This window comes from Entelurus aequoreus, linkage group LG23, assembly GCF_033978785.1.
Source record: "Entelurus aequoreus isolate RoL-2023_Sb linkage group LG23, RoL_Eaeq_v1.1, whole genome shotgun sequence".
NCBI classification, from domain to species: domain Eukaryota; kingdom Metazoa; phylum Chordata; class Actinopteri; order Syngnathiformes; family Syngnathidae; genus Entelurus; species Entelurus aequoreus.
Window position 1 is genome coordinate 4,950,306 of NC_084753.1, and position 22,021 is coordinate 4,972,326.

General features: G+C 36.9%; 2 protein-coding genes across 16 annotated transcripts in view; one reads left to right on the forward strand and one right to left on the reverse strand.

Moving 5' to 3' along the window:
- The window catches only part of kcnk2b (potassium channel, subfamily K, member 2b), a 60,811-nt gene extending 51,998 nt beyond the window's left edge, over positions 1–8,813 (reverse strand). Inside the window, exon 1 of the mRNA XM_062034384.1 lies at positions 8,567–8,813. Coding sequence (XP_061890368.1) covers position 8,567 — 1 coding nt within the window. The 5' untranslated portion in view covers positions 8,568–8,813. The remainder of the gene's footprint in view (positions 1–8,566) is intronic.
- Positions 1–22,021, forward strand: part of LOC133640772 (fibrinogen-like protein 1) — a 201,189-nt gene that overhangs the window by 41,015 nt on the left and 138,153 nt on the right. For 13 of the 15 annotated variants that reach the window (XM_062034382.1, XM_062034381.1, XM_062034369.1 and 10 more), the window contains exons 6-8: positions 8,649–8,825; positions 8,927–9,304; positions 12,222–12,399. The gene's annotated coding sequence lies outside the window, so the exon portion shown is untranslated. The remainder of the gene's footprint in view (positions 1–8,648; positions 8,826–8,926; positions 9,305–12,221; positions 12,400–22,021) is intronic. The other 2 variants (XM_062034375.1, XM_062034374.1) reach the window with 2 other exon arrangements.

Here is a 22,021-nt window from a genome sequence, read left to right on the forward strand (position 1 = left end):
GTGTTATGTGTGTGTATATGTGTAAATAAATGAACACTTTTATATATATATATATATATATATATATATATATATATATATATATATATATATATATATATATATATATATATATATATATATATATATATATATATATATATATACATATAAAATAAAATACATATATATGTATACAGCTAGAATTCACTGAAAGTCATTTATTTTATTTACATACATACATATATATATATATATATATATATATACATATATATATATATATATATATACATATATATATATATATATATATACATATATATATATATATATATATATATATATATATATATATATATATATATATATATATATATATATATATATATATATATATATATATATATATATATATATATATATATATATATATATATATATATATATATATATATATATATATATATATATATATATATACACACACACAAGAAATACTTGAATTTGAGTGAATTCTAGCTATAAATATACTCCTCCCCCCTAAACCCCGCTCCCCCAGCCGCGCCTACCCCGACCCCCTCCTCAATCTCCCGAATTCGGAGGTTTCAAGGTTGGCAAGTATGAGTTAAGTTGAATAAAACTGCGTTAGCAAAATGCGTGTGTTGAAAAATTCAGTGTAAAAAAAGTTTAGTGTAATAAAATTCAGTGTGGAAAAAAAATCAGTGTATAAATATTATTATGTAAAACTAAGCTTTTTATGACAAAAAGGAAAGGGCATAAAACAAATTTTTAAAAAATCATAAAAACTTATAATTGACGAAAAGATCTGAAGTAAATCTACAGAAAAAGTCAAATAATTTGTGACTTATTTTAACACTTTTATGAGTGGGGCCCTTTGGGATCCCCGACAATTTTAGTGGGATTTGTTTTGTTTTTAAACTATCTTTGCTCAAAATACTAATGAATCATGAATGTTGTTATGAATTGTTAACCTATTTAAGGCTCCTACTACTTATTCACAATTATTGCACTTTTAAAATGTTTAGGGTGAAAATATAGCATATTTTGAGTTTTTTCCATTAAAAACAGGGTTTTCTTGAACAAAAACGGCATAAAACGTAAAAAAAAATAAAAAAAAAGCAATAATAGAACTTTTTTGATTATGTATTTATTTAAAATTTGAATGATGGATCTAATGAAGGCTCAAATGACTTCACATCAAATATTCCACTTAAAAATAATTTTTTGGGGAAAATATAGAATTTTTTTGTGTTTTTACCATAAAAAACTAAGTTAAGTTGAATAAAAATGTGTAAGCAAAATGCATGTGTTGAAAAATTCAGTGTAAAAAAATCAGTGTATGAATATTAATTTAAGTTTTGTTTTTCGACAAAAAGGAAAGTGCATAAAACACACAAAAAAACATTTTAAAAAATCATTAAAACTTATAATTGACGTATAGATCTGAAGTAAATCTAGAGATCAGTAAAAAAAGTAAAATAATTTGACTTATTTTAACACTTTTATAAGTGGGGCCCTTTGGGATCCCTGATAACTTTAGTGAGATTTTTTTTTTTTTTTTTAATATCTTTGCTCAAAAAATAACGAATCATGAATGTTGTTATGAATGATTGACCTATTTAAGGGTCCTATTATTTCTTCACAATTATTGCACTTTAAAAAAGTTCAGGGTGAAAATATTGCACATTTTGAGTTTTTGCCATTAAAAACAGTGTTTTCTTGAACAAAAATGGCATAAAACGTAAAAAAAAAATAGTAATAATACAACTTTTTTTAATTGACAGATCTGAAGTTGATCTAGAGATTGTAAAAATATACATATATCTATGACTTATTTTTAACAGTTTTATGACTGAGAACCTTCCGGGTCCCTGGCACCAAACTTAAGTGGGAGCCCTAAAGTTTAAAAAAATTAAAAATATCAAAATGGCCCCCCACACGCTTTGATTTTTTTAGTGTGTGGCCCTCAGTGGAAAAAGTTTGGACACACGCAAAATGCGTGTGTTGAAAAATTAAGTGCTGAAAAATTTAGTGTAAAAAAAAATCAGTGTAATAAAAATTCAGTGTAGAAATATTAATTTAACTTTTTTATGACTAAGAGGAAAGGGCATAAAACAAAAAAACATTTTAAGAAATCATAAAACTTATAATTGATGAATAGATCTGAAATAAATCTAGAGATCAGTAAAAAAAAGTAAAATAATTTATGACTTTATTTTAACACTTTTATGAGTAGGGCCCTTTGGGATCCCTGACAATTTTAGTGGGATATTTTTTTGTACTATCTTTGCTCAAAAACTAATAACGAATCATGACTGTTTTTATGAAGTATTGACCTTTTTAAGGCTCCTATTACTTACTCAAAATTATTGCACTTTAAAAAATGTTTTCTTGATCAAAAACGGCATAAAACGTTAAAAAAATAGTAATAATAAAAAAAATCTGAAGATGATCTAGACCAGGGGTCACCAACGCGGTGCCCGCGGGCACCAGGTCGCCCGTAAGGACCAGATGAGTCGCCCGCGGGCCTGTTCTAAAAAAAAAAAAAAAAAAATTAAATTTTTTTTTTTTTTTTTAAATTAAATCTACATAGAAAAAACACAAGATACACTTTCAATCAGTGCATCAACCCAAACAACCTCCCCCATGCACACTCATCCACACCCACTCACACAAAAGGGGTTATTTATTTTGCTACCAATATTCTGGTTCCCACAACATAGACAACACATCTGCAGGGGACACAGTCCCTGAAGCACACATGATTGTATAGGCTGCTGGTCCACTAACATTTTCATTAATTACTATTTTTTATGTAATTATTTTTATATTGTTTTACTTTCTTTTTTATCCAAGAAAATGTTTTTTATTTATTTATCTTATTTTATTTTATTTTTAAAAAAAGGGCCTTATCTTCAACAGACCAGGTTGTCAATGAAATTAGATTTGTTTAAAGGGTTTTTTAAACCAGGCCCAGTCCAGATAATGTCCAAGTCGGACTCAGCAACACACACCTTCATTCATGTACACAGAAAAAAATTAGGGAACACAACAGATTGCATATAATTTATAAACAAAATTACATTTTCAAAATAAGCATTTATGTACAGTCCAGATTATGTCCAGGTCACTCAAATTAGGGAACACAACAACAGATATCATATAATCTATAAACTTCTCATCTTTTTTATAATGTTTTTTGGCATCATTATCGTTTTCAACCATGTAACTTTCTAAAGTTAGAAAATACTGAATAAATGTTTTAAAGAAAGTAATACTAAGTGAATATCTGTTTTTGGCCTTAAAAATAAACATTTTACCGAGTACTATAATTAAATTGACTAAATCATGATTGTCAATGAACTCTCCTAAAATAACAGAAACCACATTAAGCTTCATAAACAAACCAATCCTTAAACACATTTTTTCAACTTCCACCCAAAACAAAGACACAATATGACAATACCAAAACAAATGCAGGGTGGATTCAGGCTCCTGACAACAAAATCGGCAATCATCTGACTCTGTCATATTCCATAATTTTAACACTTTCCCTGTGGGTAAGAAGTTATAAATAATTTTAATTTGAAAATAACGATTTTGCACATCGATAGTGGTTTTATAGATTAGTTTGAATATGGCATCCCACGGCAACGGGCAGTCAAAAAAGTCCTCCCATTTTCCATTTGTGTTGTATGAGGCAGCCTTCAAAGATTTCTTTATTAAATAAAAATTATATATTTTTCTATTTATTTTAGTTCCTTTTTGCCAACTAGAATTTCTTATTAGAGGTTTACAAACTAATAATTTAGTAGTTCCATAATTAATTATTTGTTTCCATCTTTTCCCAATTACTCCAGTTAGTTGATCAAATGAAAAGCTTGAGCAAGCATCACCATACATAGCTCTAAATTCATCATACTTCAGCATTTTACCATTCTCATTGATAATATCATTGACAAAAATGATTCCTCTTTCAAACATATTTTTCCAAAAGAAAGGCTTTCCATCTATTACAATATTAGAGTTCATCCATATTAACTGCTGCAAAATATCGTCTCTTTTTTCTGGCACATAAAATTGAAAACACCACTATGAGTGGATTGTTTCCTTTATGAACCTCGCCATGTTTCCCAGCAGACTCTCTGGGAGGGGATCACTTGTAAAAAAGGATACAATTTCTTTTGATACAGTACATGTTTTTTGTCCAACAGGACATTTGTGTACCACTCAATGTTTAAATACATCTTTGGAACAATTGATGCTTTTAAAGACAGACACATAGCTTCAAGGTTGAGAAGTTTCAGGCCCCCATATTCATACTCTTTGTACAAAACCTTTCTTTTAATCTTTTCTGGTTTGCCGTTCCAGACAAAATCGAAGACCCTCCGCTCATAAATCTTAAAAAAGTTTTGTGATGGAGCTGGTAATGACAAAAACAAATAAATAAATTGAGGAATAATTAACGAGTTGGCAATAGACATTTTACCATACAAGGTTAGGGATTTCCCTTTCCATAATTGCATAATTTTGTCCAGCTTTCTTAGTCGATTATCATAATTTACTGAGCCTAAATCTTCCAGATTTTCTGGGACAACAACACCAAGTATGTTAACTGGTCCATCTGTCCACAAAACAGGCACTTTGCATTCCATTCGAAAGGACGTTCCCTTTAGATTTCCGATCCTTAATATTTTACATTTATCATAATTAAGCTTAAGGCCAGATTGCTGTGAAAATATGTCCAAAAGATTAAGAAGGTTCCGCAAACAATGAGGAAAAATCTTATCTTTGTGAATCAGCCTTTTCTGACATGAACTTCATCAAGAACAAACACAGAACACGCCTCACTGATGCACATCTGCAAGACTCACTCAGAGTTGCAGTGTCAAGTTACACACCAGAGTACAACACACTAGTTAACAGCATGCAATGCCAGGCTTCCCACTAACTGACAAAGAAACAGATAACAGATTTGGTGTCCAGTTCAAAGTGTGACATGATTTAAAAATTTGAGAGTTTACTTTTGTATTTTACATGAGTTATTATTTGTACAAACATGGTGCAAAGTAATTCATGATTTGTTAAAAAAAATGTTAGTGGCTAGCTAGTTAAAATGGGATATTGTGATTTCACAAGACTGTCTTAGAAGTGATCATTTGAAAATGTTCAATTTGAAAAATGTGCACTTAGAGAAAATATAAAAATAAAGTGTTGCATATTGATATTTATTGTGAGAAATCATTAAGATGATCAGTGTTTCCACAAAGATAAATATCATTAATTATTAATAATAACAGAGTTAAAGGTAAATTGAGCAAATTGGCTACTTCTGGCAATTTATTTAAGTGTGTATCAAACTGGTAGCCCTTCGCAGTAATCAGTACCCAAGAAGTAGCTCTTGGTTTCAAAAAGGTTGGTGACCCCTGATCTAGACAAACATACATATATACAGTATATATATATGTGACTTGTTTTTTACAGTTTTATGACTGAGACCCTTCTAAACTTGAGGGGAGCCCTAAAGGTTAAAAAAAAAAGAAAAATACCAAAATGCCACATGCTTTGATTTTTTTAGTCTGCGGCCCTCAGTGGAAAACCTCCCGCTAGACACACAAAACTCTACTTATAATAATTGATATGCATGCTTTTCATTGCCATATTTACAGCAAACTTCCCACTGCCTACAACGCTGCTGATAAGCAAAAAGATGCCTTTTCAGCGTGTAATGCCAAATGCAAGGTTGCATAACCCCATTCATATTTCATATGATTGTGGCGTATTAATACACAATGGAGCAGGTTACACATGCTTTTGCTGGGATATAACCTCAACACTGCTTTGCACTATAGCTTGTACAAACCATCGGATTGAATGCAAGCTTAATAAATATTAAAATATTGATAACAAAGCTTGCAACTCTCGCTGCAATTACATAATTTTGTTAAAAATATGTTTTCCCTTTTTTTTTTTTTTTAACAAGTATTGTATTTGTATCTATTCTCAATTGCTTTATAAATGTTTTTAAGATGGGATTGGGTTGGGGTTTGTAAAAATAATTAAAAAAAATAAAAAAGAAGAAAAATGATGTGTAAATGAAATTATATTGTAATAATATTGTTTAATACATTTTTCTCAAACAAAAATATAAAAAAACAAAAAACAAAATGTAACAAAAATCATTAAAAATAAAATGCGAATTAGAATCAAATTAATATTAATGGGAAAAGTCACCACAATTATATTAAGCAGTATGCATGTGTATATGAAAAATTTAAATGCACTAAATATTACCAGTTGCCAGTGTTGAGGTTACTGTGATATAACCTCAACACTGCTTTGCACTATAGCTTGTTGCTATTAGACGTCAGAGTGCAAACCATTGGATAGAATGGAAGCTTATTAAACATTAAAATATTGATCAAATTAAAGAAACAAAGCTTGCTGCAATTACATAACTTTGTTAAAAATATGTTTTCCCTTTTTTTTATTTAAAAAAAAAAATTGTTGTATTTGTATCTATTCTCAATTGCTTTATACGTGTTTTTTAAACTGGGATTAGGTTAGAGTTTGTAAAAAAAAATTAAAAAAATAAATAAAGAAGAGAAGAAAAATGATATGTATAAATGAGATTATATTGTCATAATATTGTTTAATGCATTTTTCTCAAACAAAAATTAAAAAAAAAATACCAAAAATTTAACAAAAATCATTAAAAATAAAATACGAATTAGAATCAAATGAATAATAATGGCAAAAGTCACCGGAATTTTATTAAGCAGTATGCATGTGTATTTGAAAAATTAAAATGCACTAAATATTACCAGTTGCCAGTGTTGAAGTTACGGGGATATAACCTCAACACTGCTTTGCACTGTAGCTTGTTGCTATTAGACGTCAGAGTGCAAACCATTGGATGGAATGGAATCTTATTAAACATTAAAATATTGATCAAATGAAAGAAACAAAGCTTGCTGCAATTACATAACTTGTTAAAAATATGTTTTCCTTTTTTTTTTTTTAAATAAGTATTGTATTTGTATCTATTCTCAATTGCTTTATAAATGTTTTTTAAACTGGGATTGGGTTGGAGTTTGTTAAAATTATTTAAAAAAGAAAAGAAAAAAAGAGAAGAAAAATTATATGTATGAATGAGATTATATTGTAATAATATTGTTTAATAAATTTTTCTCAAACAAAAATATTTAAAAAAAATACCAAAAATTTAACAAAAATCATTAAAAATAAAATGCGAATTAGAATCAAATAATATTAATGGGAAAAGTCACCAGAATTACATTAAGCAGTGTGCATGTGCATATGAAAAATGAAACTGCACTAAATATTACCAGCCCTGTGATGAGGTGGCGACTTGTCCAGGGTGTACCCCGCCTTCCGCCCGATTGTAGCTGAGATAGGCTCCAGCGCCCCCCGTGACCCCGAAGGGAATAAGCGGTAGAAAATGGATGGATGGATGAATGGATGGATAAATATTACCAGTTGCCAGTGTTGAGGTTACGGGGATATAACCTCAACACTGCTTTGCACTATAGCTTGTTGCTATTAGATGTCAGAGTGCAAACCATTGGATGGAATGGAAGCTTATTAAACATTAAAATATTGATCAAATTAAAGAAAAGCAAAAGAAAAGCAAGCTTGCTTTCATAACTTTGTTAAAAATATGTTTCCCCTTTTTAAAAAAAATAAGTATTGTATTTATCTATTCTCAATTGCTTTATAAATGTTTTTTAAACTGGGATTGGGTTGGAGTTTATAAAAATAATTTTCAAAAAAAAAGAGGAAAAATGATATGTATAAATTAGATTATTTTGTAATAATATTGTTTAATACATTTTGCTCAAACAAAAATATTTTAAAAAAATACCAAAAATGTAACAAAAATCATTACAAATAAAATGTGAATTAGAGTAAAATTAATATTAATGGGAAAAGTCACCGGAATTATATTAAGCAGTATGCATGTGTATATGAAACATTTAAATGCATGTACAATCTTACAAAAAAAACTAAATATTTCCAGTTGCCAGTGTTTACTAGGAAATAACCTAAACACTGCTTTGCACTATAGCTTGTTGCTATTAGAGTGCAAACCATTGGACTGAATGGCAATTTATTAAACATCAAAATACTGCTCTAATTGCCTGCAATTACATAACCACTTTGTGTTAAAAATATATGTTCCCTTTTTTTAAATATTGTATTTCACAGGTATTGAATTTGTATCTCTTTTCAGTTGCTTTATGAATGTAAATCCCAAATTTTGTCCAACTGGGATTGGAGTTGTAAACACAATCTAAAAAAAAATTGTGACATCATGCATATTAAAATACAAATTAAATTATATTATAAATAACAAATATTAAATTTTTCATTGAATGAAAATATATTTAAAAAAATGTAATATATAAATAAAATTCACCATAAATATTTTTGACTAGTTTGAAATACTAAAATTCATGCAAGATCTTACAAAAAATATATATATTTCCAGTGAGCATCCCTGGCAAACATGCAGAAAGGATTCCATGTTGGTGGCACTTACTTGTCTACCATCTCTTCAGTCTGGTATCTCCTCCTCGACAGATCCTGTCCAACAAAAGTGTGTCCTCTCCCTTCCCTTGCAGGAGTTGCTGATGATTTTCACCTCCTTCCGAGGGACGTGGGCGCGCTCCGCGTGGCTCCAGCGTGTCTTCTCCAGCCGTGGGGAGGAAAATCCCGCCAGGACATGGCGTTCCACACCTGCCAGACACGCCGCGGTGGTGCGCGAAGGCGGCAAATGTCATCCGTGAAAATCCGCACAGGTGTTGTGGGGATGCATCGTGGATCTAAATAGTGGGAGGGTGTGGGGGGGGTGGCCACTTGCAGAGCGGCGAGATGCTGAACGTGCGCACTTCGCTTGCAGGAGGAGACGGAGAGAGAGAGGAGCAACTTCTTTTTTAAAGATTCGAGAAAATATTCTGCTAGCAAAAAACCGTAAGTTGGTACACAATCTAGTGAGATCCAACACAAGAAATCTATCAAAAACTACGTTTGCCCCACTTGAAAATACAGGCACAGTGAGAAGAGTGAGAAAAAACCACACTGCTTGAACGCACCATTCGGTATCGCGCGACATGCTCGCTAACAGCAACAACGGCGAGCGACTTACTGACAAAGTGTTTACTCTTACTCACTCAAATGAGACTGAGGGCAGCTAAAAAAAAAAAAAAGCAAAGTGGAGACTGTGGCGCGTAATGCTGCTCAGTGTACATTCTCGACCTTTTGAAAGGTACGGCGACAGGTAAGCTAACGTTAGCATAACAAGTTAGCAATGGCGGCCATTACAGTACAGCCTTATCGTCTACAATATATTTACTCAAATATTACACATTCAAATAATTTTGGGGGAAATATTACATATTTGCCCTGTGACGAGGTGGCGACTTGTCCCGGGTGTACCCCCATACTTGCCAACCTTGAGACTTCAGAATTAGGGAGATATTCAAAATGTCCGCTGGGGGGGGGGGGGGGGGGGGGGGTAGAAAGAAATATTTTAATTTCAGTGAAGTATAGCTATATATATATATACATATATATTAGGGCTGCAACTAACGATTAGTTTGATAATCGATTAATCTGTTGATTATTACTTCGATTAATCGATTAATAATTGGATAAAGGAGACAAACTACATTTCTATCCTTTCCAGTATTTTATTGGAAAAAAAACAGCATACTGGCACAATACTTATTTTGATTATTGCTTCTCAGCTGTTTGTACATGTTGCAGTTTATAAATAAAGGTTTATTTTTAAAAAAATTATAATTTTTTTTATAAAAAGCCTCTGCGCATAGCATAGATCCAACGAATCGATGACTAAATTAATCGGCAACTATTTTTATAATCGATTTAATCGATTAGTTGTTGCAGCCCTAATATATATATATATATGTATATATAGCTGTAATTCACTGAAATGAAAGTATTTATTTAATTATATATATATATATATATATATATATATATATATATATATATATATATATATATATATATATATATAAAGTAAATACTTGAATTTCAGTGAATTACAGCTATATATACATATATATATATATATATATATATATATATATAGCTGTAATTCACTAAAATTGAAGTATCTATTTTATTATATATATATATACCTGTATATACATATATATATAAAATAAATACCGTATTTTTCGGACTATAAGTCGCTCCGGAGCAACGTTCCCTCTAAGGTGCAACGTTCCCTGTGCAATTGCGCACTGCTCAAGCGTCCTCTGCGCACGGCAAATCTATGCAGCGCACAAAATCAAATAAAAAAATAAGCGCATAACAATTTTCGACACGACACGGACACGACAGAGAAAACAGTTTTCGTCGTCATTGTTCAAATATTGTAACGTCTGTCGAGACGCTTTGAGGACATGAATTCCATCCGTCGCTTTACTGAGCAAAACTCTTTGTCGGCCGTAAACACATCACCAAAACTTTAGTAAAAAAAATTATATCTAGCAAAAGTGGTCATTTTCTGCAGTACAAACCAGACCAAAAGCAACTTTGTTATATCAACAGCAGCCGCTCGCTCTTTCTCACTTGCGCCAACACATGCACATATGGCACTTAGCCAGTGATGCGTTTACAGCCACACAAAAAGTCGGACAACTCCAACACCGCACAAAAAGTGTCATTCGAGGTCGTTACACTATGATTTACCAATCAAATGTGTGCTTATTCTAGTGTCATTTATTAGGAATCTTAATTTATAAATATTAATCATGAAATGCTGTTAGTATATTAAATAAATACTAATAAAAATATATTTTTTACAAACAGGAAGTTGCAGGAATGTACACATGATCTCCTGCTTACATCTCATTGTGCAACATGTGAATGTTTTAATGGGAACTAAATGCAATGTGTGAAAGGGGTACAAATTATTTCCAAAGCAGGACCTCCACCCAGACAAACAGTACAAGTACACAGTTCATGAAAAACAATATTTTTTGTTATTGTCATTGTTAGTGGGCCTAAACACTTATATTAGAAATGGAAATGACTGCTGTCATTTGATTATAATAATAAGAGAATGTTGTCTGTCTATCTGTGTTGGCCCTGCGGTGAGGTGGGGACTTGTCCAGGGTGTACCCCGCCTTCCGCCCGAATGCAGCTGAGATAGGCTCCAGCGACCCCGAAAGGGACAAGGGGTACAAAATGGATGGATGGATGGATGGAGATTGAACTTGTTATTTAGTCAGGTTTGGGACAGGTGTGCTGCTGGTGTAGCCACAGTGTGCACGTCTGATGTTGCTCACATGGCCTCCACTGAATGCTCAGGGAGTTTTTGCGTTCATGAAAAATTAGAGGGAACATTGCTCCGGAGTATGAGTCGCACCGGCCAAAAATGCATAATAAAGAAGGAAAACAACATATATAAGTCGCACTGGAGTATAATTAGCATTTTTTGGGGAAATGTATTTGATAAAAGCCAACACCAAGAATAGACATTTGAAAGGCAATTTAAAATAAATACAGAACAGTGAACAACAGGCTGAATAAGTGTACGTTATATGAGGCATAAATAACCAACTGAGAACGTGCCTGGTATGTTAACGTAACATATTATGGTAAGAGTCATTCAAATAACTATAACATATAGAACATGCTATACGTTTACCAAACAATCTGCCACTCCTAATCGCTAAATCCCATGAAATCTTATACGTCTAGTCTCTTACGTGAATGAGCTAAATAATATTATTTGATATTTTACGGTAATGTGTTAATATCTTCACACATAAGTCGCTCCTGAGTATAAGTCGCACCCCCGGCCAAACTATGAAAAAAACTGCGACTTATAGTCCGAAAAATACGGTACTTGAATTTCAGTAAATTACAGCTATATACTGTATATATATATAGCTGTAATTCACTGAAATTCAAGTATTTATTTTATTATATACTGTATATATATATATATATATATATATATATATATATATATATATATATATATATATATATATATATATATATATATATATATATATATATATATATACAGTATATATAAATAAATAAATAAAAGGAGGAGGATAGGGATGATGTTCGTTAAGAAAATATCAATGTCGATGCCATTATCGAATCCTCTTATCGAACCGATTCCTTATCCAATCTCTTATGGAATCCAGATAGGTTGTTGTGTGTGCACTGAGTTCCAAAAGCCATAGATGCTATGTGACTGGGCCGGCACGCTGTTTATATGGAGGAAAAGCGGACGTGACTGAGGACAGCATCCGGACGTGACTGAGGACAGCATGCGGACGTGACTGAGGACAGAATGCGGCAGTTAAAGGGTGAAGGTTTCAGGTGAGAGAGGATGCCAAAGGCACGCCCCCAATATTGTTATCTGGGTGGAAATCGGGAGAAATTCGTGAGAATGGTTGCCCCAGAAAATTTTCGGGAGGGGCACTGAAATTCGGGACTCTCCCGGGAAAATCGGGAGGGTTGGCAAGTATGCTCCAGCACCCCCCGCGACCCCCTAAAAAAGGGACAAGCGGTAGAAAAATGGATGGATGTATATTGTATATATTCAATTAAATGATTATGATATGTACTAAATATTATTTAGTACATGTCATAATCATTTCATTGAAGGTCCCATCGGTATATCTACCTTTTTAATAAGCCTTTTATAAAAATAAATGCAACAAATAAATCAATAGATACATTATTACGCTTGGTTGATGCCTTAAAATGTTCCAGTTCCATTCACACATTTAAAAAAAACGTTAAGGCCAATGTCTTAGAAAAATATATTGCTCTTGAATAAACACCAGTAGTTAAAAAAACTATGATCAATGTTTGTTACAAAACTAAATGTGGGACATAAATAATAATGGACGTGTTTGTATATAGTATATTATTGGTACAAATATTTAACCAACACGTGTACAGGGATATTTCACTAATGTCTTTACTGTGTATATATTTGAACAGTGTTTATGTTGTGTGCAAGGTGTATTTATATTATGTTGTGTAAAGGAAATTTCACATTCTATGAAGCTCAAGATCAGAGCCCCGTGTCTACTGGTTTTACTACACATTGTAGTTTATAGGGTTAGGCAAAATAAGTGCTCAACTTCAGCCTAAAAACCCTTTCGATCTGTAAAATTGTAAATTTATGATTGTAAAACCGTTTGTTTATTTTGTTGACCACTGACCGAAGAAATAATAAACTAACTAATTATCACATGGTACACCGGTACCTCAACTTACGCTTAATCGTGACTGTGAATGAGCTCTTAACTTAAAACACTTGTATCTAAAATCAACGTCTCCCATAATTAAAATCAATGTCATTGATGTTTCCCCCCAAAAGAGCACAATTTGACACTTTTTTGGGAAATCGTTCACAATCATGAGAGAACATGAGGACGGATGTATTTTTCTTCAATGCATTCTAAATAGTAAATAAATGCGATCAAAAACCTGCTTACAATGAAGCCTATGGCAGCTGCGCTGCCTATGGAGCACTTGAAAAAACATCCAAACACCTCCATTAAGGTTTTATATACATGATGTAAGTATATATGTAATGTAATAACAGGCACATTTATAATAACATTTAATGTTTAAGTATTTTACTCATTTTAAGCATATGTGGCGCGTAAAACACATCACAACGTTCGCTTTTTTCAACTCCATCACTGTTATTACTCACTGCAGACTTTATGTAACCGGTGTTCTTTTCCTCTGCGTTGTGTGTAGACTTTAATAAACACCACCAACACCAGGGGTTGCTGCTCAGCTGCACTTTACTTGTGGCGATGCATCTGACGATACAGGAAATACAAACGTTGGCAATATTTTTCTGGCAATCGTCGAGCCCCTCTCCGGTTGATATCGCGGACAAAAGGGCGTTACGTACGACAACGCAGTAAAATAAAAACATACCTGACGATACAGGAAATACAAACGTTGTCAATATTTTTATGCCAATCATCAAAACCCCTACACAAGTATAATAATACAGAACAAGAAATAGTGAAATTAAGTTCTTAATGAGACAAATACACTTTTCTGTCATCGCATGGATGCCTACCTACTTCTCTATCGCGGACAAAAGGGAAGTAGAAAGGCGTGTCCAGTAATATAAAGAGGCAGGTGTCACAACAATTATTGCAGTTGGAGGGACACAACGAGACAATGGTTCCACGTATTGACAAAACATCAAACAACCTTCAGGTTAGGGCTGGGCGAGATGGCCTTTTTTTAATATCTCAATATGTTTAAGCCATGTCACGATACACGATATATATGTGGATATTTTGCCTTAGCCTTGAATGAACACTTGATGCATATAATCACAGCAGTATGATGATTCTATGTGTCTACATTAAAACATTCTTCTTCATACTGCATTAATATATGCTCATTTTAAACTTTCATGCAGAGAGGGAAATCACAACTAAGTCAATTGACCAAAAGTGTATTTATTAAACAGTTATTAAGCAGTGGCACAAACATTCATGTCATTTCAAAACAGAAAGTGCAAGATGGTCAGAGACATTTTAAAACAAGCTATGAGTGCACTTTTGTGCACTAAGATGACATATCAAAACAACACTCAATTAAAGTGCACTTTTTGTACAGAACGCCACTACAATAGTTTAAAACAAATAAAGTGCACTTTTGTGCATGATGTCAAACAAGATATTTCAATAAGTGTCAAATAAAAATGAGCTGCATAATAGGAAATCAAATAGTGTATGTCCTTCGCTATGTGGTAGGTTCCTGCGGACGTTATCTCCTTCTGTTGTTGACTATTTGTTTCATACAGTGTTGATGTGGAAATGGTTGCCTCTGCATTTTGTGGGTGTGGCACCGAACGGAGATGTTGACATGCGGAGTAAGCACTCTTCATTCTCTAGCAGGTGACTTTTCAAATGATGCTACATATTAGCATTAATGCTACTTTTTGTAGCTACGCTTTTGCCCCACACTTGACAAATTACGGTTGTCTGTTCGACATCTTCCCACTTGAAGCCAAACCACCGCCAGACGATGGACCCCCTGCTGTTTTTCTTGGGAATTAATTCTTCCTTCATTTGTTACGAGATTCGCACCTTCTTTCTATCGTATTACCACTCGCACCACAGCTACCGTTACCCATGCCGGTACCTCTCTACTCCGCGAGGGCGTATACGTATGTGACGTATGTAAGAAGGTGCACTTGTTTTATGTCTCTGTGAGAAGGAGAGACAAGAAAGAGTGAGAAGAGCATGTAGTGTAATGCCCGCAGCTAAAAGCAACTGCGTGAGAACGTATACTCCAATATCACGATATAGTTATTTTCTATATCGCACAGAGACAAACCCGCGTTATATCGAGTATATCGATATATCGCCCAGCCCTACTTCAGGTATTTTCATGTAACTTACACACTTTGTGTAATTATAAAAATGATACAACATTATAAAATACATTATTTTTACATGCCATAATTAACCCTGTTACATTTATAAAAGCCAACAAAAAATAAAACATCACTTACTGTACAATGTCTGCTGTTATTAGAATGGGGACTGCTAGGATGTTCACATATTCCCATTTAGATGAAGAATGACTCATAATTTACTCGCGAAGAAAGGGGTGGTTGGTGGAACAAACATGTTTTCGTGTAGTTCTCGCCATTTCTTAAAATTGGCTGTCAAAGTGACTCAACTTTTCGGAATGTGTCCTATCCAGGTGAGCTACAATAAAGTTTGACGAGCAAGGAAACGAGGAAGCAGCTGATCAGTCGATCATGTCAACATTGGCACACAAGCTTGTGATCACGGTGCCGCTATTAATAGTTTGTCTGCGTTAACGCTTACAATAACAATATCACTAACACTCGTTTAATTATTCAAGTCAGGAAATGTAAATGGAGTATTGTTGGCGCTTTTTGGACGTTTTTCTTATTGGGTTTTATGGGCAGAATAGAGGACCTCCCATTGACTCTGGTGTAAGAAGACTCTTATTTATGTTTATTTATGAGTTAGAATGCATTAAAAAAAAAGAAAAAGGCATCCGTTGTCATGTCTTTCATAATGATTGTGAACGATTGGCAAAATTCTATAAAAGTGCAGTTCCCCTTTAACATGTAACATGCATTTGAACAATAAAAATATACCTTTTATATATGAAATATTATATAAAACAATATAATAGAATGTACTAGCAACACCTACAGTAGTTTTATGAAGTAATGCAATATTAATGTAAAGCATATACCTTAGAGAGTGGACTTATACGGTATCGCTTTCCAGCTGTTTCTCCGTCAAACACACCATCAGCAGCTTTTCCTGGATAAATGTCTGCCGTATTGCTATTATTTTACCATTCTTATCTAGGGTTGTACGGTATACCGGTACTAACAAAGCTTCACAGTACTAATGAATTCAAAAAGGTAATATACTGCCTTTGAAAAATGCCAGTACTTTATTTTCTTTCTTTGCTGGTGTGCCGCGGTGACATTGCTGAGCGGAGGCGAATGTTGAGTGAGCCAATACACACATAGAGTGCATACAAACAGAAACAGTGTAGAGACAGAAAACTGAGAATTCCACTGGTAATAAAGAAGGTGCGCATAGCGCAATATGGATTCAAATCTAATGATAAAGGTAAAACTATTAACACTGAGGTACTGCTGTGCTTTAAAACATGCCTCGCCAAAGGTGGTGGCAATACTTGAAACTTAAGTAGACATTTAAAGGACGAGCATCCAGACTTTCACAAGGACTTTAAAGACCAACGGTTAAGAATGTAGTTAACTAGCTCCCTTGTAGTGCCCATATAGATAAATAGACGCCACATACAGTTGCCAATTATTACAAAATTAGCGGATTTAAAACGACCACATGGTGTAAACTAATGCAAGTGTCCCCGACCATTCAAGGTTTTTTGAGCAGCATGGAAAATACTCAAAGGATTCCATAGATGCTAAAAGGCTCAAGAGGGCAGTGGTTAAGTACATCTTTATGGATCATGTGCCAATATATACAGTTGAGAAAGCTGGATTCAGAAACCTTTCACAGCATTTTTTTCTTTGAGTGCAATAAGAAACATATTTAATGTATCATCATATTTTCTGTAAAAATAATGCCATTTGTGTGGTCCCCTTTATTTTGAAAAGTATCAAAATACATTTGGTATAATACCAAAATGTTGGTATCAGGACGACACTATTTTTGGCTGGCGTTAGACTCGTTTTGCTTCAGTATGGTGCAAACTCGCAGTGTTATGCTCTAATTTATTTGCCAAGTTAGCAACACGCCTGTCTTGTTTTTAATTATTTATTTAATTCAATGACTATCATCCACTTCTTCTTCCCAGCACTGTTCTTCACACTAATTTTCTTCCTTTCCATGGTTGGAAAACAAAGTTATGTCCATCTCTCGCTATAAGCTCATGCTGGCCAGTAAGACTAGATGTTTTGGGCGGCTCTTATGTGGTTCATTGTGATATTTGCTACACCAACTAATTGTCACCGCCTGCTGCCACCTTGTGGTTTGTACGCTTAGTTTTCCCTTGTTGGTGCAGCAGACCTGGCTCTTACTTTTTGTCTTCCTCAGAGTTCCTGTGTTTTCCTGTGGGCGGAGCTGTAAGACGTGCACAGCTGTGTCTAATCTCACCAGCACTACTTTAGCAGCACCTGGTCGGCTGGATGGCACTCGGCTATTCCACTCCTTGACTGATTGTCTGAAGACTCCTATGCTCCTTGTATTTTTTCCTACGTACCATCTTGGCTATTTCCAGTGCCATCCAGCTGGGTATGTACGTTGATAGTTTGCACGTCTTGCAACTCTAACCCCAGTTTAGTTAGTTTGTATATTAGCTTTTGTTCTTTTTATCACGGTGCTCTTTTTGCACCGTCGCTTTTTGTTATATTCTATTTTTGGATCATTGTTGTGATTGCTACTTTTGTTAAGTAAAGAACTATTTACTCTCAATTCCATCTGTATCCTTGGGTTCCTCTTTTCCACATTTAATTGAATTGTGACAGAATAGCCGAGTCAATTATGGAACCCGCAGATGAGAATCAGATTCAGCTGGCCCTCAGGGCTCATGGCCAGCGAATAAGTGATCATGAACAAGCTTTGTTAAACCTGACCACACTTGTGCAGGAGATGCATACACGCCTGTTTGTCCCTCACCCGCTCCCAGACTCAGAGGCTGCTCAACCTGCAGCTCCTTCTTACCCCATGCCCTCGACATCGGGTTTTCCTACCCGGGAGCCCAGCATACCACATCCGCCCAGGTATGAGGGGAACTTTGGACAATGCAGACTTTTTTTTATATCAATGCTCTTTAGTTTTTGCACAGCAGCCTCACACATACACAACAGACTCCGCCAGTGTGGCATATATACTTAGTTTACTGGCTGGAAGAGCAGCTAGCTGGGCTATGGAGGTGTGTGAGAGTAAACCCGGACTTCGTTCCAGCTTACCCCTATTTTCCGCTGAGTTACGCAGCGTCTTCGATCACCCCGTGAGGGAACGAGAGGCAGGCAGCCGCCTCCTCGCTACACGCCAGGGGTCCTCCTCAGTAGCAGACCACTCAATCTCCTTCCGAATCCTGGCGGCGGAGAGTGGCTGGGGGGAGAGAGCTTTGCGGGGAGTATTCCTGGCTAGCCTTAGCTCCCAGATCCAAGACGAGCTGGCTGCCCGCGACGAGACCCAGACCCTCGAGGAGCTCATCTCGCTCGCCATCCGATTGGACAACCGCCTACGAGAGCGACACGCCCAGAAGGGGGTGGATCCTCCGTCCGTCAGATGGCAGTCATCTACCTGGTCCACACGATCAACATCCAAGCCTCAGGGTTCGTCGCTTCCGCCTTCTGACTGCAGTGCCCCGGAGGACGGGCTAGAGGGGGCCATTCCTATGCAGCTGGGTGGCAGTCGCCTGTCGTCTGCAGAGAGGAGTCGTCGGTTGAGGTTGCGGCTGTGCCTGTATTGCGGAGCTGCGGACCATGTCCTTGTTCGCTGTCCTGCGCGGCCTACTGGGGGCCGTTCCGCGTCCACCCGAGACCTTCTGCAGGGAAGATTACCAACTTCGCCGCCTGCTCCTGTGGTGACGTCTGCATCCTCACGGGTGGGAAGACTTCAAGTCGAAGGTACTCTGTCATGGGTGGGGGGTTCTTGTCCTATTAAGGCACTTATTGACTCAGGGGCTGATGAAAACATTATTGACAGTGGTCTTGTGGAATCTAAAGATTCCTACTGTGGGTATTGATCGTATTAAGAGTGTTAGTTCACTTGACGGGCGTCACCTGGCTAATATTACTCATCAGACATATGCCACATCCTTCCTTATCTCTGGTAATCACCGTGAGGAGGTTAAATTGTTAATAATGCCTTCTCGTTCGGCGCCCTTAGTTCTTGTACTTCCATGGTTGCGACGTCACAATCCAAGCATAGATTGGACCACATTTAAAATTACCAATTGGAGTATTTTTTGTCATAGTCACTGTTTGCGCTCTGCTTCGTCTCCGGCTAACCTTGTCACTCTTCCTACTCTTCAATCCCCTGATCTCGCGCTGATTCCTGAGGAATATCATTCTCTTAGTGAAGTTTTTTGTAAAGACCGGGCTACGTCGCTACCCCCCCACCGCCCGTATGACTGTGCCATTGACCTTCTTCCAGGGTCGCCACTACCTTCTTCGCGGCTGTATAATATTTCGCGTCCCGAACAGCATGCTATGGAGGAATACATCTCCTCATCTCTCACCGCCGGACACATTCGTCCATCTTCCGCTCCTGTGGCGGCGGGGTTTTTCTTTGTTAAGAAGAAGGATGGTGGGTTACGACCCTGTATAGACTACCGAGCAATTAAAAATAAATACCCTCTTCCACTGCTGGAGTCTTCATTTGCTCCTTTGCATGGGGCGGTAGTATTTACGAAATTGGATCTACGTAATGCGTATCACCTCGTGCGTATTCGTGAAGGTGATGAATGGAAGACTGCTTTTAACACCCCTCTTGGCCACTTTGAGTATTGCGTCATGCCGTTCGGCCTCACGAATGCTCCTGGGGTTTTCCAGTGTTTAATTAATGATGTCCTCCGTGACATGATAGGCCGTTTCGTGGTAGTCTACTTGGATGATGTACTTATTTTTTCACGCTCCATTGAATTACATCATCAACATGTCCGTTTGGTTTTACAGAGACTTTTGGAGAACCGATTATTTGTCAAACCCCAAAAGTGCACTTTTCATTCTCCCACAGTGTCGTTTTTGGGGTTGATTGTGGAGAGGGGCAGGTTAAGCCAGACCCAGCTAAAATCCAAGCGGTTGTAGACTGGCCCACGCCGTCCTCTAGGAAGCTGCTGCAAAGGTTTCTGGGGTTTGCTAATTTTTACCGACGTTTTATTAGAGACTTCAGCAAAGTAGCCCAACCTTTAAATAAATTAACGTCCTCCAAGGTTCTTTTTGTGTGGTCTTCGGAGGCTGACCAGGCTTTTCGACGCCTTAAATGCCTCTTTACCTCAGCTCCTGTGTTAGTTCACGCTACTCCTGATCTCCCATTTTTTGTTGAGGTGGACGCATCTGACACCGGGCGGTTTTGTCACAGCACTCTAGTTCTGATCAGAGGCTGCACCCCTGCGCCTTCTTCTCCAAACGCCTTTCGCCTGCAGAGAAGAACTATGACATCGGGAACCGAGAGCTTCTTGCAGTGGTCCTCGCCCTTCAAGAATGGAGGCACTGGCTTGAGGGTGCCAAATACCCCTTTATCATTTATACTGATCATTGAAACCTAGCTTACCTCCGCTCTGCCCAACGCCTCAATCCCCGCCAGGCCCGATGGTCCCTGTTCCTTACCAGGTTTGACTTTTGTATCACTTTTCGCCCGGGCTCACTCAATGGTAAACCTGATGCCTTGTCGAGGATGTTCTCTCCTCCTACAGAAGACACTCTCCCAGAGACTATCCTTCCTCAGTCCCGGATTTTGGGCGCAGTACAGTGGGAGGTGGAGAGACGGGTGTCGGAGGCTATCAGGGACTCCCCATCCCCTGCTGGATGTCCTCCTGGTCACCTTTTTGTACCGAGAACCCTCCGTCCAGAGGTCTTGTCGTGGGCTCACACCTCGAAGATTGCTTGCCACCCAGGTGCCAGACGCACTGAGTTCCTGCTCACTCAGCGGTTCTGGTGGCCTACCGTTCACACTGACACTAGGAAGTTTGTGGCTGCATGCCCCGTCTGCGCCAGAAGCAAGGTTTCCCATCAGGCTCCTGCGGGGTTGCTGCAGCCCCTTCCCATCCCCTCACGTCCATGGTCGCACATCGCTCTGGACTTTGTCACTGGTCTACCCATCTCCAGGGGGTTTTCTGTCATCCTCACCATAGTCGACAGATTTTCTAAATTCACGCATTTTATCCCCCTCCGCAGACTTCCCTCCTCCCTGGAGACCGCCAAGCTTCTGGTCAACCATGTGGTTCGACTTCATGGGTTCCCCATGGATGTGGTGTCAGACAGAGGTCCTCAGTTTTCATCCGCTACATGGAGAGCTTTCTGCAACTTGTTAGGAGCCACTGTCAGTTTGTCATCAGGGTACCACCCACAATCGAATGGACAATCGGAAAGAGCCAACCAGGACCTAGGGGCGGCCCTGAGATGCGTGTGTTACCAGCATCCATCATTGTGGTCTACCTATCTCCCATGGGTGGAGTATGCCCGTAACACCCTAATCTGTTCATCTACCGGCTTGTCTCCTTTCCATGTGGTGCATGGCTTCCAACCTCCCATCTTCTCCTCTCAAGAGATCGAGTCCACTGTTCCCTCCGTGACTGCCTTCCTGCGCCGTGTGCACCGTGTGTGGCGTGATACCCGTGCTGCCTTGTCGCGGACAGCCAAACGGAACCAGACCATGGCTAATCGCCATCGCAGACCATTTCCCGACTACAAACCCGGCCAGAGGGTTTGGTTATCATCAAAAGACATTACACTATC